At 51.9% G+C, this 14,704-nt stretch overlaps 7 protein-coding genes across 7 annotated transcripts; 4 read left to right on the top strand and 3 right to left on the bottom strand.

Moving 5' to 3' along the window:
- Positions 1–239: 239 nt before the first annotated feature.
- N7458_010487 (snoRNA-binding rRNA-processing protein UTP6) lies at positions 240–1,487 on the top strand (the record flags this gene model as incomplete). The annotated part of the gene is made up of 2 exons (XM_056913869.1): positions 240–329; positions 399–1,487. 2 exons carry the CDS (start codon positions 240–242, stop codon positions 1,485–1,487), a joined length of 1,179 nt encoding a protein of 392 aa, XP_056762718.1.
- A 186-nt stretch (positions 1,488–1,673) lies between these two features.
- Positions 1,674–2,469, bottom strand: N7458_010488 (peptidyl-tRNA hydrolase domain protein; the record flags this gene model as incomplete). The annotated part of the gene is made up of 3 exons (XM_056913870.1): positions 1,674–1,764; positions 1,859–2,119; positions 2,186–2,469. The coding sequence occupies 3 exons, from the start codon at positions 2,467–2,469 to the stop codon at positions 1,674–1,676; spliced, it is 636 nt and encodes a 211-aa protein (XP_056762719.1).
- Positions 2,470–3,624: 1,155 nt separating this feature from the next.
- Positions 3,625–6,569, top strand: N7458_010489 (putative RNA-binding protein (Nab3); the record flags this gene model as incomplete). Its single annotated transcript, XM_056913871.1, has 5 exons — positions 3,625–4,843; positions 4,922–5,101; positions 5,153–5,651; positions 5,708–5,928; positions 5,989–6,569. 5 exons carry the CDS (start codon positions 3,625–3,627, stop codon positions 6,567–6,569), a joined length of 2,700 nt encoding a protein of 899 aa, XP_056762720.1.
- A 729-nt stretch (positions 6,570–7,298) lies between these two features.
- N7458_010490 (cytochrome c oxidase subunit 6B family protein) lies at positions 7,299–7,776 on the bottom strand (the record flags this gene model as incomplete). The annotated part of the gene is made up of 2 exons (XM_056913872.1): positions 7,299–7,421; positions 7,552–7,776. The coding sequence occupies 2 exons, from the start codon at positions 7,774–7,776 to the stop codon at positions 7,299–7,301; spliced, it is 348 nt and encodes a 115-aa protein (XP_056762721.1).
- A 481-nt stretch (positions 7,777–8,257) lies between these two features.
- Positions 8,258–8,987, top strand: N7458_010491 (protein SYS1; the record flags this gene model as incomplete). The annotated part of the gene is made up of 2 exons (XM_056913873.1): positions 8,258–8,502; positions 8,594–8,987. 2 exons carry the CDS (start codon positions 8,258–8,260, stop codon positions 8,985–8,987), a joined length of 639 nt encoding a protein of 212 aa, XP_056762722.1.
- A 1,724-nt stretch (positions 8,988–10,711) lies between these two features.
- N7458_010492 (class II aldolase/adducin domain protein) lies at positions 10,712–11,867 on the bottom strand (the record flags this gene model as incomplete). The annotated part of the gene is made up of 5 exons (XM_056913874.1): positions 10,712–10,786; positions 10,848–11,016; positions 11,085–11,217; positions 11,278–11,538; positions 11,600–11,867. The coding sequence occupies 5 exons, from the start codon at positions 11,865–11,867 to the stop codon at positions 10,712–10,714; spliced, it is 906 nt and encodes a 301-aa protein (XP_056762723.1).
- Positions 11,868–12,772: 905 nt separating this feature from the next.
- N7458_010493 (putative Golgi transport complex component Cog5) lies at positions 12,773–14,212 on the top strand (the record flags this gene model as incomplete). Its single annotated transcript, XM_056913875.1, has 1 exon — positions 12,773–14,212. The coding sequence occupies one exon, from the start codon at positions 12,773–12,775 to the stop codon at positions 14,210–14,212; it is 1,440 nt and encodes a 479-aa protein (XP_056762724.1).
- Between the last annotated feature and the right edge of the window lie 492 nt (positions 14,213–14,704).

Below are 14,704 nucleotides of genomic sequence, written 5' to 3' on the forward strand. Positions count from 1 at the left end.
AAACGGTTGAAACGAGTGTGAAGAATTGAATGATAAGAGAACGACGACTCGTAGAGAGCAAGGGCCCCTGAGGAAGGAAAGGAAAACATTCGGATGCACCGGTTCTTCAGAGTCACCTTGACGGGCAAGGCTGCCTGGCTAACCCGATGGGGTTTAGCGTGGTCCTGGTGGTCGGTGCTTTGGTCAATGCGGGATGCCGACAACTTTTTTTTCTTCCCTGAAGATTCACAACGTCAACCATGTCCGCCGCCACAGATAAGGCTCGATTCTTTCTTGAGCAGTCGGTGCCCGAGCTCAAGGAGTACGAACGCAAGAAGCTCTTCACAAAGGTGGGTTTTGTGCCGGTGACTTTGTTGGGCTTGCGCGGTAATGCTGACTTTTTTTCCCCTGTGTTTTAGGATGAAATCACTTCGATCATCAAGAAGCGGTCCGACTTTGAGCACAAGCTCAATGCGCGCGGAGCGGCTCCCATCGATTTTGTGCGATATGTCGAGTACGAGATGAACCTTGAGACCCTGCGGAAGAAGCGAGTCAAGAGACTGGGAATCCGGTCCGCAGGACACAGCGGCCAGCGACGCATTTACTTCATTCTTGACCGTGCCACTCGCAAGTTCCACGGCGATCTCAACCTCTGGATTCAATATATCGAATACGCGCGGAAACAAAAAGCAAACAAGAAGCTTTCCATCATCTTCACGGACGCCCTTCGGTTCCACCCAACCAGTGCTGAATTATGGATCTACGCAGCCAACTATGTTCTGGATGACCATGCGGACATGTCTCAGGCGCGGAGTTACATGCAACGTGGTCTCCGGTTCTGCAAGAGCTCAAGAAACCTTTGGCTTCAATATGCCAAGTTGGAATTGATCTACATCGCCAAGCTAGTCGCTCGTCAACGGATATTGGGACTGGACGAGGAACGGCCGACGAAAGTCGAGGTGGCTGGGGATGAGATGGGCGACGATATGATTGCGCTTCCGGACATTACCGAAGAAGATGTCAACCCGACCCGGAATGATGGTGAAGTCGACGAGCAAGCGTTGCAAAATCTGAATTCCACGCCAGCACTGACCGGTGCGATCCCCATCGCCATATTCGATGCCGCGATGAAGAACTTCCACAATGACGACCGGTTCGGTGCCGAATTCTACGAGATGGTTCTGGAATTCCGGGATACGCCGTGTCTGCAGAAGATCTTGGGACACGTGGTGGACACGATGCGAGCGCACAAGCCTACCAGCGCCCGTACGCAGATCTGTTACATCAAGTACCCCACTGCGGGCGTTCATGTCACATCTGCGGAGTTCCCACGAGCCCTCGGTAGCTCCTTGGCCCGTCTCAAGGAGTCGCCTCTGACCCATGACCTGGCCCAGGAGGTGGTGAGCTGGCTGCAACCCATTGCAGATACGGAGGATCTGGATCCTTCGCTGAAGAAGGTCATTCAGGCCACACTACGCACCGCGGAGCGCGCAACCTCCAAGGAGTAAACAATTTTTTATGTTCTTTTTTTTTAGCGTACTTGGACATTCTTCCTGCACATGTAAAGGCGTTTGGTTGGACGTGAAGTCAAAAAAAAGAATTCCCAGGGAAGATAGTGTATTATGTGGTATGGTATATGTGCTAGTCATAATGTTAGCTCCTTTTTGGACGAGGAAGAACAGCTCTCCTTCCCTTCAATCATCGTAGCTGTTTCCCCGCCGGGTGCTTTTTTTGCTGCTATGAAACTTTTTGGACTTGAGTCGGGCCTCATTTTGGGCGCGCTGTCTATAAGCCATTGGTTAGAAGAATACCACTACCATGGGCGATGCCTCTAATTTTGGGCAGAGAAAAAAAAAAAAGAGGAGCGGTGGGCCTGTACAATTTGCTCACGCGATCTCGCTGTTCCTGGGAGGTTTCACCTGGAATGATCTCTTTAGCCGAGCTGACCAGCAGCCGATTAAGCTTTTCGTAACAGAGATCCACGTTGGTGGCCTGCTGCCGGGACTCGTCCGATTGAATGACCAACGCCTGGGAACGGTCGGTAGCGTAGCGGGAGGCGCGCAATGGAGAATGTAACAGACGCGGCACCAAAGGGAATAGCGTGGCCAGTGGCACTTTTAAAGTAGCTTTGGAATTGACTCTGTCAAAAGGGTTCAAGGTTTAGCCTGCAGAAAGTATGGAAAGTGTATCTCGGAATTGCACCGACTTATTCACGTTCTGACCACCAGGGCCGCTTGAACGGCTGAACGAGACCTGGCCGACCTGGCGGGGAATGGACGTGACGCCCGACTCGAAGGCTTTCAGCCACGTCCTCGCTAGCTCGAGGTCGTGAGGGTCTTGATGGTCAGATGACCCCTTGGAAGCAAACTTTGCAGTCCGGCCGGCCGAAATGCGCGCCGTGAATGGTAAGACCGGTAAGACCGGTAAGACTGGAGCAGATGGCGTTCTGGTCCACGAGCGAAACGCGCACCACCGTGATCGGAGTGGCATTTGGGGGGTTCCTGTGCCCAACGGCCGAGGAGGAGAGAAAGAACACAACGTGAGTTGTAGGAGGAGGATGTCAACCCGGAGGGTAAATAGGAGCAGAACGTGGTGGAGCTGCCCTGACCTAATCAACACTTAAGGAGGCAGCTCTGCTGGTAGTGGCCATTGCCGCGGAAAGGAGGTTCTCCGATTTTCGTTGTGTAGTTGTGCTGCGGCGCTGGAGGAGGGGGGGGTGGTCTGGCCACTGGCCACTGGCCAGTCTAGATGCTTAGCCCCTCCGCGTGGCCGTACAGGAGTGGTTCCCACTAGTAATATAAGGTAGGGCCCTTCGTTTCATCCTCTGACGGTTTGCAGCAGTTACTGGTGGGGAGAAGGTCGGGGAGGATTGGGAGGATTGGGGATTGACCTGGGAGCTGCCCTTTGCTGCTGTTCTTGTTCTTCTAATTGGCGGAAAGTGGTCATACAGGAGTTACGGCTTTCTGAGCGGAGTCGCAGACGCCAAACTGGTTATTCTCTTTGGACTGGCCCGTTTTGGTCTGTCTGATCTACGATGTACCGGACGGAGTACCTGGTCGAGAGCTGCAAGTTGGATGGACGGCGAAACAGACTACACTGCTACCGTCCGACGGTTATACTCTCCGTATTATTGCCAGTAACTACGGCCAGTCTAGGCCCACGGATTATATCAGCGCATTCTTACCAAATGATTCTTTGATATTACGCGATCCTCATTTAGTTCCAGTTCATCTTGTCTTCTTTTTCTCGTCACCTCTGTACAGTATTTTCTATCTCCTCCCCCTCCGAACCGCATCTCCCCCTCCTTCTCTTTCCGTGCTGCCTGCGTCGGCCCCGTCGGTCCTTATCTGGGACCCTTTACCGCCCTTCCGGACCCATCATTTGGTCCTGGTCCATCCATACCTTACTTTTAGTACTCCGTACTCTACTTTTTTTTTCTTTCGCCCCACTTGAGCTTTGCGCAAAATTAAATTTATAATCTGACCCTCTCGGCCCGTGACCTCGAACCTTCGATCTCCGATCTTCCACCACCTCACCTCGTCACCCTTCCCTTCCCCCCCCCCCCCCCCGCCTTTATTTTTAAAACTCTTTCCACGCCCCCCTTTCTACTCCTGTAGATGACACGCCCACCTCCCCTCTCTCTACATGACGCCCAGTCCTCCTGATGAGGCGCTACACTTCCGCGGAAAGACACTGACTCCGGAAAGCCCGCGCCCACTGCATATCCCGGAGCCGGCCAATATCCCTGTCCTGGAGAATCAAATGGACCCCGTCTTTAACGACACTTCGACATATCAACGTTCAGAGTACCCCCAGGAATCCGTGCAAACACAAGTTCAAGATGGATGGTCGAGGATCGCGCAGGATGGCCAGGATCTAGGCTTCGGGCTGCGCAGGGACCCAGGTAGCTTGCAGGCTGCGCAGCCCATGGGACAGCCCGTGATGAATGATATGCCTGCTTTGACAGCGCACTTTTATCCTTCCACTACCGCAGGGACCCAGCAGCAGGTGGGCAATATGAACATGAATATGCACATGAACCCCAACTTCGCGTTTGCAGCTCCCAGTCACTCCCATGCGCCTCCGGTTGTTCCGGCTTCCCAAGGTTTTGGCCCGGCTAGCGACATAGACAATGCCGGTCAGTCGGCTTCGTCCTTGAAGTCCGATCACATAGATGATGGAAAGGAGAACATGGGATCGGGTGCTGCTGGGGTCAACTTCCAGACGCTACTCGACAACCTCTCTCATCCCTCTGCCTCTGCAACTGCCACCGCCAACGCTACCGGGGTTGCCCCAAATCTAGCGGAGGGCTCGTCCTTCCCTCAAGCCCCCACGGACGAGTCTCTTCATCCTGGTATACCCTCCACATTGGATACTCAGTCTGTGGACCTCCCCGCCCGCCCTTCTCTCCAAGACCCCTCCCTCCCCCAAGTGTACGGCCCAAGCGATGAGAATGCCCATCATCATCAAGCCCCTACCGCCCCCAACGCTGCTCCCTCCGCCTATGCAGCCCACTCCAGTAACAATGCCCATCCGATCGATCCCCCATCCATGCCCTCGGTCGCTCCCGGTACCGAGTCTGGTGTTGGAGATCTCCCACCGCCACCCATGGCGAGTTTCCAACAGCAAGGACCTGCGTCAGTCCCAGAGTCACAGGGTTCTCAAGAGGAGAGCACTACTACAGCATTCAAGAGAGGCCGCCTTGATAAGCTGATAACGCGCGGGGGCAAACCATTGAGTGATGAAGATCAACCATGGGGCCCAGAAGTGCAAAAGAAGTATGACGAGTTCCTACACGACGAGCGTATGTATGTGACCGAAGGTCTCTGGGACCGGTTCCCTGTTGGGTCGAGGCTGTTTGTCGGTCAGTATCTGCCCATACTTCAACGGTTCTACCGGCATGACCAATAGGACTGACTTTGAGTGCAATTATCAATTTTAGGCAACCTTCCCACCGAACGAGTAACAAAGCGAGACATGTTCCATATCTTCCACAACTACGGCAAATTGGCCCAAATCTCGATCAAGCAGGCTTATGGCTTTATCCAATTTTTGGAAGCTGGCGCATGTCATGCAGCACTACAGACTGAGCAGGGGGCCTTGATTCGAGGTAGAAAGATACGTGAGTGTCGTCTTATCTGATCGCCACAATCATTTCCCTAATCGTCCATAGACCTTGAAATCTCGAAGCCACAGAGATCAACTGCTCGACCTGGTCCCGCAGAGGCATCTCGCGCACCCCCGCCTCGTCGTTCCAGGTCGCCCGAATTCAGCCGTACTACTGCTGCCCGCAGTGCTGTTCGTACTCCAGGCGACCGTTATGATCGACCCCACGAGTCCAGCCGGCTCCCATTCAGTGACTTCCGTGATGAACCCTCTCACCGCAGGCGTGATGACTATCGCCCTCCCCGGTCCCCTTCACCTCGCCCTTTCCGGGCTCGGGATGGCTACCGATCGCGAGATAGGACACCGGAGCGATTTGACCGTCGTGAGCGCAGACGATCTCGATCACCCCGCTCTCCTCGCTCCCCCTATGCGCGCGATCGGCGGTACCGAAGCCCTAGCCCGAGACCCCGAGGTAATTACGAAGGGGAAGCAGACCTCCCAGTACCTCGTCGAGCACCTCGGGACGTGCCAGAGGTGCAAATTCTTGTGCTGGAAGAGGTCGACCGGTGAGTTTGCACATATTGCCTTTCCTTTTGGCGACTATTACTGATTTCTTGAAAAGCAACTTCATTCTCCACGTGGAGAACGCCTTTCGCAACCGTGGCCTGCGGGTAGATGTGTTGGTGCTTGGCCCTCGCATCCCTCTAGGCGCAGCCGTCCACCGCCAATATGTCGAAGGTGTTCTTGCAGTTGTCAGGCTGTCGCGCCCCAATCAATTCTCCCGCAAGATTCCACTGCAAATGTTTGATCGAAGCGCGGGCCCTGACAATGTCCGCTTCACTGGTGTGTTCTATCCAACTGTCCGTCTGTTACACTACGAAGCAGCGCTAATCTGATCCTTAGACTACCCTGAGCTTGACCCCAATATCGCTGCGGAGGTGATGTTCCATCAAGCCCAGGCTATGCAACGTGGACCGACCACCACTTTCGCGCCCAACCCTGCCTTCAGTCTCGCCCAGATGCAATCCTTGTCAATTCCGCAGCCAACCATGCCAACAATGCCAACAATGCCAACCATGCCAACTCTCTCGAATCCTCCCAACATCGCAAACCTCATCAGTACTCTTGATGGGCCTGCTCTCCAATCTCTCCTATCAGCTCTCCAACAGCGTCCTGGTGCCTCCTCACAGCCAGTCTCGGCCACACAGTCACCTTTCGCCTCTCCCAATCCTCCACAACCAGCCGACCTGGCCAGTCTGTTGAGCAGTGCGACCCGGGCTCCTCCTATGCCGTCTCTTCACCCTCAGCAACCTCTTCTCCACCCACCATATAATCTTCAACCTCCAAACGCCCCCATGGTCACTGACCCAAATCTGCTCTCGCTCTTGGCCAAAGGCCTTGGGGCTCAGCAGCCACAGGCACAAGGCCCAGTTGGTTCTAATATGCAAAACTTTATGAACCATCTGACCAAGTGGAAGCAATGATATAACGATTCTTCTATACAATTTTCTCATTTACGTTTCACATTTTTTAGCTTGGTGTTTTCTTCGCCTTTTTTTTGGAAAATCGGAAAGCGGCGACTACTATTATTTCTCTTTTCCAGATCTTGCTTTCTGTCTGTGTGCTTCATTTTCATGGCTGGAATTTCTCTCTAACATTCCAGCGACATTGCAAGGATTGGCGTTTTTCGGGCCCCTTAGGGCAACAAGATTCTAGATACTGGTGATTGGCGGTGTCTAGGTTGGAGTTGTCTTGTGAATTTTCTTTTTGGTTTCTACAAGCTGTCTACCATCTCCACCATGTACGAAGCTTTTGTTTGCTAATAGCTTCGGAGTATCTATTTGTTGGACAAGGTGGATATAATATGACTCGTCCTGATTCTGGGACATGGTGCTCTAAACCCATTTTGGGTTCTAATACTCTTTCATGATTTTTAAAGAGAAGAGTGACTGATACTTGGAGTCATGTCTTATCAACGTAGAATTAAGTCACCAATCTTGCCCACGCGATAGCACATCTAGTCCCAAATTTAAATATTGCCCTCTAGAAAAGACATGCACAAGTTGCATGAGGTTCGTACGATTGAAGTACCGTTTTGAACTGAGATAGCATTAAATGGAGTGCTCATCGAAATACGTCAAGAGTGGATATGGTACATAATGTACAAAAAAGTAGCCCGTCTGCCCTTCCTTCACTTTTTATCTCGGTGCCATCTAGCTAGACTTCCACCCTTGAGACTTCAATTCTTTCACCTTCTCCGCATCCTCCTTCTTAATCCGCTCGATCGTCTTGTCACGGTTATATTCCATCACTCGCTTTTCCTTGAAGTATTTGACCTAGACAGCCAGTCAGTACAAGGCGAACTTTAAACAGAGAACAGCCACCGTCAATATTTGGTCAGCCAACATTGGCTATCCCTCTCCAACAAACGAGGAAAATGGCCCAGAACAGACGAAATGCACGCACCCAAGTCGCCGAACAAGCAGCCTCAAACTCCGCAACCTCCTTCGCGCATTTCCGGCGCGCTTCCTTGTCATCTTTGATTGCGTCGAGAACATCATTCCGATCCAAGCAGGCGAAGAACGCATCCCTGCCTTCCCAGCAGCGTGCGCGACTGGTGCGATCCGGGGCGATGCGGCCGCCGTCAGAGGCTTTGTTGGAGTCGCCAGAAGACCAAGGGAGCCAACCCATGTTGTCGAGTTATTTAGTGTTTCGCAGATTGTATCGAATGGGCTGACGGGGTAATTGGAAGAGCGAATGGTGCGTGGTGACTAGGAAGAGCTTAGATAGATGTGGTTCGTGGGTATGCGAGAGGAAATAACGGCGGGTGGTCGTTGCTCCCGCGGGCTCGGCGGTGCCAAGACTGTTGATCAGTGATCAGCAGTGCTCGACGTCGTCCGGGTCCCTTTTTTCTCCCACATCCTCACGACTCCTCGATATTACTACCCCAGCTCACTCCAGAGGGGTTTATACGCAGTTCGCAACTCTAGCCTTTTACGGGTCTCTGTCTTGCGCACGTCATCACAACACTTACGATCCCCGCCACCGTTGCATGTTTCCTCCCTCGGCCCCCCAACCTCCTAGGCCCTTCGCCTCGCCTCGACTGCACCGCTCACATCTCCCACGCCTCCATACAACGGCCGTAGAGGAGATCTCCCTGGCCTCCTAGTTGATGCCCGGGCGCCGGCGCCTTCCAGCGGGGTCGCGCTCCGACCTCCCGCCATTGAAAATCATCCGCAAGATCCTCTTGCTCCAGGTTGCCTATTATGTCTGCGCTACGGTGCTTATCCTGTTCACGACAGTTATCTACGGCACTCCGTTCTCGTTGAATCTTATCTTTGGATGGGAGTATTTGAGAGGTGACACTACGGTTGGTTGGATGCTGGGATTGGTGTGGATGTTGAATTGTGTTATCAGGTGAGTTTGCTTAGAGCTTCCCATAAAGAAGCGCCTACACTCGAGACTCTGCGCAAGTAAACTAACCGCCTCATCATTTCAAAATCCTCAGCGTGATCTTCCTGCTTCTCTTCGTGTCCCGATCCAAGTTGGTTCCCGATTTCGCCCTGACGATTCACTTCCTCCATCTCGTCGCCACCATCCTATACACCCACTCTGTCCCTTCCAACCTGCTCTGGTGGGGACTCCAGTTCGCCAGTGCAGGGATAATGATCTTCCTTGGTATGTGGGCATGCCAACACCGCGAGCTCAAGCCGATCAGCTTCGGTGGACTCGCAGGATTAGGAGGTAGTAGCAGCAACCAAGCCTCCTCATCACAACCACCCGCCAGCGATAGCCAGCTAGAGTCTGGGTTTGGCCGAGGTCGAGGCCGCGAGCGCAGTCTCCAGGCTGGAACGGGCGATTACGAAATGGATGAGATGAAGCCCGGCGAGCGTACTGCATGAGAGACTTTGTTATGACCTGTCTCCCTTTCTATGTTTTTCCCCTTTGCAGCCTTGTCTTAGGCTATGATCTTCCTTGGGCTTTTGCCCAAGTCTGTTGAGGAGTTTCTGTATACTTTGGTCTCGTTACCGTATACCCTGCCATTGTTGCGTGTTGCATCTGTACGGATGGCTTACCTCGAGGAGGGAATCCAACTTGTACCTACAGCTTGAAAGAAATCGGGTTGGATCCCCGTTTCCGCCGCATTACCCTATCGAATTCCTTCTTCCTTGCGCAAGCTAATGCCTCACTGGGCACGCAGCGCCAACTACTTTTCCAGAGAACTGGCGAGATCATTTTGGTGTATTGATATTTTCCATGGCTGGTAGCTCCGTTAGTACAGGAAGGCCAGGGGCTGCGCTGGCGCGTCCGCCAGATTTTATAGATATTCTTTTTCATTCGTCAAATATATTGTTCCAATCTATTCAATCTGTACTCTACTCGCGGCTTGGTCCCTCCGTATTGCCTTTAAAAGATAGTCTCCATCAACTGGACACAGGTCCCTCGTGAACTAGTGATAGAAACTCGATAGGTGAAACTTAGTGTCTGACGGTTCAGCTCACCTAAGGCTTAGTAGGCATCGCCTACTATCCTTGAATGCGGTAGGATGACGCGGTCGACGTCTGTCTATAAAAAGCATGTTGGGGTGGACTGCGTAGAGTCATTTTAGGCGATTTTAGCAGCGTGTTTTTGCTGTGACAATAGAGCCACGAAGGATTGTCATTTTATAGATAGCAAGCCCTGACCAGCCGCCTTCTAGTAACCCTTGGCATATTACTCCCGTTGTCGGACTTGTAACTGGCGAGGAAATCGGGAGTATTGTAATTTAGTCAAATTTCGATGAGAAAAAGTGTCAGCAACAAATAACACCCACTCCCAGGTCTGCTATATCAGCAGAAAAAGTGACGTTGAACTCGTCGTCGTGTTTATTTCAGAAACTAAACATGTTAAACCAGCTTCCCTTGACACGAAGTCAAACACTACTTCTTCTGTGACAGCGTTAAGCTTATTCCCAATATGTACCGTGGACATCTGAGCGAGTATTTCCTGAGCTTTCTTGTTTGATGTAGTACTTTTCATTTCTCCATTCTCGTAATTCCTGGACCTCGTTTATCCTATTCTCGCTGTTTTTGGACCATCATACTGTGAAAGAGACTTGGAGCGAGGAAAATGTTCATAATGGAATTTAAGAAGGTTTCTTCACCGCCAAAAAGCCCGGCTAGCTTAGTTGGAAGAGCGTGAGACTTTTAGTCACAACTAAAGGATTACAATCTCAAGGTCACGGGTTCGAGCCCCGTGCCGGGCGGCGATTTTCCATTAATCCTTTTTGTTTTTGTTTTTATTAGTATCTATCTATCATCAATCATTATTCGGGGCTTATTGACTACCAGAAAGGTATGTATATATTCAACATATATTTCTACTACCGCCTGCCGATTCGTGAGCTAGAAAAGGATTGGCATCGCCTGCAGTTTATTTACTTCGATGACCCAGGTTTAGATACCACGTCCCCGGTTCTTCGCCTTTTACATCATCCCACCCGTGGCCCTACAGGGGTCCTGACTCCAATTGATACAGAAAGCAGGTATATTACCAATCAACTCAGAATACAAATGCCCACAATCTGAAAGGACAAACTTGACTCCCTGAGAATTCATAACATGCTGAGAGCACTTCTGGACATCCCCTATTGAAGTACTCGCCCGTTGCACTCCTCGACCACCAAGTCAAATTCAGGCTGGAACTCAGTATAAAGGTTGTGCTGTAGCTAATTAGCACAATGTAATCTTGCATTTCAGGCGAATTCGTGAGACCACACTTACGGGGTTCTGGGCGAACTCGGCAGTATATTGGGCCACCTCATTGTTGATAATACGCTTAGGAATACCATTCGCGGCGGCCGCTTCGGCCATTAGCTGGGAGTGACAAGCATTATCCAGCATTGAATATAGAATAGCCGCCTCGTCAACCGTTCGTCCGACAGTGAGAAGGCTAGATAAGGGCCACGTTAGACCTCCAAATAATGCAAGAACAAGCAAAATATACCAAAGGAGGCTCACCCGTGGTTCTGCAGAATGCATGCAATGTTATCCTTGCCGAGTGCGGCCGCAATTTGTTTTCCTTCTTCTTGAGAGAGCGCGACGCCACCGTGATCATCATAAACGCTCAATTGGCCGTAAAAGTTGCATGCATCTGTTATTCATTAGCATGGTCCAGGTTAGGCAGGATAGTTTCCCTTGGGAAAAGGCGGACCTTGGGTCAGCATCTCAATTGGCTTTCCAAAAGCACTCCATGTCTTGCCGTAAACGCCATGAGTATGCGCCGCGGCAACGACATCCGGACGGGCCTTGTGGATTTCAGAGTGGATCATGAATCCAGCCTCGTTGATGGGCAACTGGGCACCTCCTTCAGTGACATATCCATCACTGTCCACCAAGACCAGATCGGAGGCCTTGATGGTGGAAAAGTGCTTGGCAAAGGGGTTCATCCAAAAGTGGTCTTTCAGAACAGGGTCTGAGTGACAAGTTAGCAGCTGCCAGTAAAGATGTTTCCCATTGAAAGGGTTGAAGTATACCTCGCATAGAGATGTGACCAGAAACACCCTCGGCATATCCCATCTTGCCGAAGTAACGGAATGCAGCAGCCATGTGTTCCTTCATCCATTTGCGCTTCTCCAGCGGGTCCGAGAAGGTGGGGATACCGCGTAGCTTCAAGGTGCCATTGCGATCACCACGGGCAACAGACTGGAATTGAGCGTCGCTCTCAGCCGACTTGATTTGCTCCTCACCAGCCAGGCGAAAAGATCTCTGTGTCTGCTGGGTAGTCACTGTAGATGTCGACATGTTGTTAATCTTCTGATAATACGACAAGTGTCTACACAAGTGTCAAGAGTAGTGGTCAGTAGCTTAAAGACTGTCTCACATAATGTTTAAGACTCACCTTTCTGCTTAATTTTATGATCACTTGAATCTGGGGAGAAAGAAGCCTGTTATTTAATTGAACGCTTATCTACGTGAGCCCCACCCCCAAACCCCCGCCCGAGTGTTATTGGAAGGCGGGCCCGTGTAGTTCGGACTGCTTCCCGACGAACCCGACGTCAGAGAGCGTTGCTTTTGGTCATCAGATCCGAAGACCTACATGGATTTTGTTAGGCGGCTCTGACAATTGATTCGACTTATGAGTAGGTCTTTCAAGCAGAATGATGCTTACTGACAAAATCAATGGTGGCAGCTTAAGCTGGTAGCTTTTGACGAATGCATCTCCAAGACATACAGAATCATTGAGAAGTAAAAGATCGGTAGACAGTACCCGGTCTCTATTAGCCCGGCCGGGTACAAGCACCCGAGGGCTCGGTTGCTCACTAGTCTCCTATTCTGGTAGTTCTTTACGCCTCAGGCCATAATATCTACACGTGACCTGTGTTATCGGTCCATGTGGGATAACTAATCGCGGAGCTTGCGACAGCTGTCTTTCCCAACTACCTTGAACGCCCACAATTGGCTTCCTGCATCTTGCAGGCTATTTCGATAGAACAAACAGCGAATCCATGAGATATCACGTTCATGATCAAATTCCCGCAACTGTGAACAAACCCCGTTGACACAATTACCACCTCATTCCAGCGTGTTTCCCATCTTGAAGAGCACAACCGGAACTCAAAACCACTTCATTGTTCCTCCTGAATCCTCATACACATTCCTGCCAGGCTCCCGATTGTCTAGGACAGTACTGTGGTACAATCCTCGAGATGGCAGAAGGGGAGCCATCGTACATCGACTACGAGGCCTTCCTCGACCCCGACTTTTCGCCAGCTAGCTTTGCCAATACTCTCGTTTTGAGCACCAACAATGCCACGGACACACCACTCGATCTATCTACCCCACTCTCGCGAGTTTTGTTCGACCTGCAAGAAATCGATAGCCACATCCATACCCTGACCACAAAGTCCGCACTGCCCCTATTATCGCACACCCAAGATCAGTCCGAGGCTGCAGAACGGATACTAAAGGAGACTGGGACACAGATCACGTCCGTGACTCAAGGATACGAGCGATTGGAGAAAGAGGTGGTGCAAAAATGGAAGGCCGCGGACGAAGCGCGCATCGCGGCAGAGAACTCCTTAGCTACGGTCCGGCTGGCACGGGCCGTTGGACGATGCTTGACGCTGGGTCGACAACTGGAGAGTCAGGTTGGGGAAATTACAGGAAGAGGCACAGGGCAACCGTCCACAACGGGGGCTGATGGGGCTCCACCCGTACGAGAGGGATTCCGAGCTCTAGAACGAGCGGCCTACACGATCTTGAACTTGCGTCAGATGTTCTCCGCTACAACGGAAGACGATGAGGGATATGGGTTAGAGCAGGTCAAGGTAATGCGCACGTTGCGCAACGAATTTGTGATCCCCGCCGAAAATATGGTCAAGGCAAGGGCGCAGCAGACTATCAACCGATTCTCCTTGACAAGCCCTATGGCCCCATCCAATGGCCACGCGCCGGTTCCGTCGAGCTACAAGCAAGTCCGTGATGCGCGAGCACGCTTGGGTCCTGCTGCCGCAACTCTATACCTCCTCTCACCCATTCCCAAGGGCGGCGCCACTGTATCTGACTACAAGCCCGAGCTGCTACTCTCGACGTTGCAGGGCTACATGCACACGGCCATCATGACCTCTGTAAACGGTCTTGCCAAGTCACTCTCGCAGCTCCCCACGATGGACCGAACTCTGAACGAGGTTGCCTCTCGATGTCAAGATATCGCCGCGCTGGAGTCCTTCCTCAGAAACCTCCGTGCACCAACACACCCTCTTCTGGGATCGACCGGCGGCGATGAACCCCTGGCCGATTCGGAGACTACAGCAAGTGTCAATAGGACCAATCTGCTCCAACCCCTCCTCACTGCCCTGGACACCTCTTCACTGCCTTCATACTACTGGCGCTCGCTCGCATCTTCCCTCACATCACGAGTCCAAGAAATCATAAGTCGAGGGGGCGTCTCCGCGCGGACATTGCGATCGAACCGGGATCGACTCAAGACGGAGATTAAGGAGTGCGTTCTGCGCGCTTCTCAGGTGTCTGCTGCGAGCCTGTTGGCCGAGAAGGGCCGCTCTGGTACAGATACTGTCAGCGTGGGCAACTGGGAGCGCGAAGCAGCCGTCATGGTGAGCTCGGTTGTTGGGCCGCTAGGCCGGTGAAGTTAGCAAGTCGATCATAGCAAGGACATCCGAACTGGACGTGATATAAGTTTTTGAGGCATGGAAATACAAGATACCCTTCATAGATAACTTTCCAACGTGGATGGAGCGGGTATTCACTAATATAAAACTACATATCAAACTTTATACTTCTATGCCAATGTCTACACAATGGCCACAGCCCTGGTCGCTACATTTCCAAACCAAACTCCCTCATCCTATGGTTCTCCATCTCATGCTACTAGGTATGCCCCATGGATCACCAGCCCCAGCATCCAGGAACTATGTATCGGCAATCTCACATCCACGACCCAGGTACCAGGCCTGGCGGGGGCGGTAACAACCTCGGAACGCCCGTCCTTAGGGCACCAAACAAAGCAAAGCCATGGTGACACCAGGGCCAGCGAAATGCAGCACCGCACAGCAAAGCAAGCACCCAACCACGAACTAGACCAACCCCCCACCCCCCACCCTCCTTCAGTCTCGAGCCAA

The sequence above is a fragment of the Penicillium daleae genome (assembly GCF_028827525.1).
Source record: "Penicillium daleae strain IBT 16125 chromosome Unknown utg000008l_segment0_segment0, whole genome shotgun sequence".
Classification (NCBI taxonomy): domain Eukaryota; kingdom Fungi; phylum Ascomycota; class Eurotiomycetes; order Eurotiales; family Aspergillaceae; genus Penicillium; species Penicillium daleae.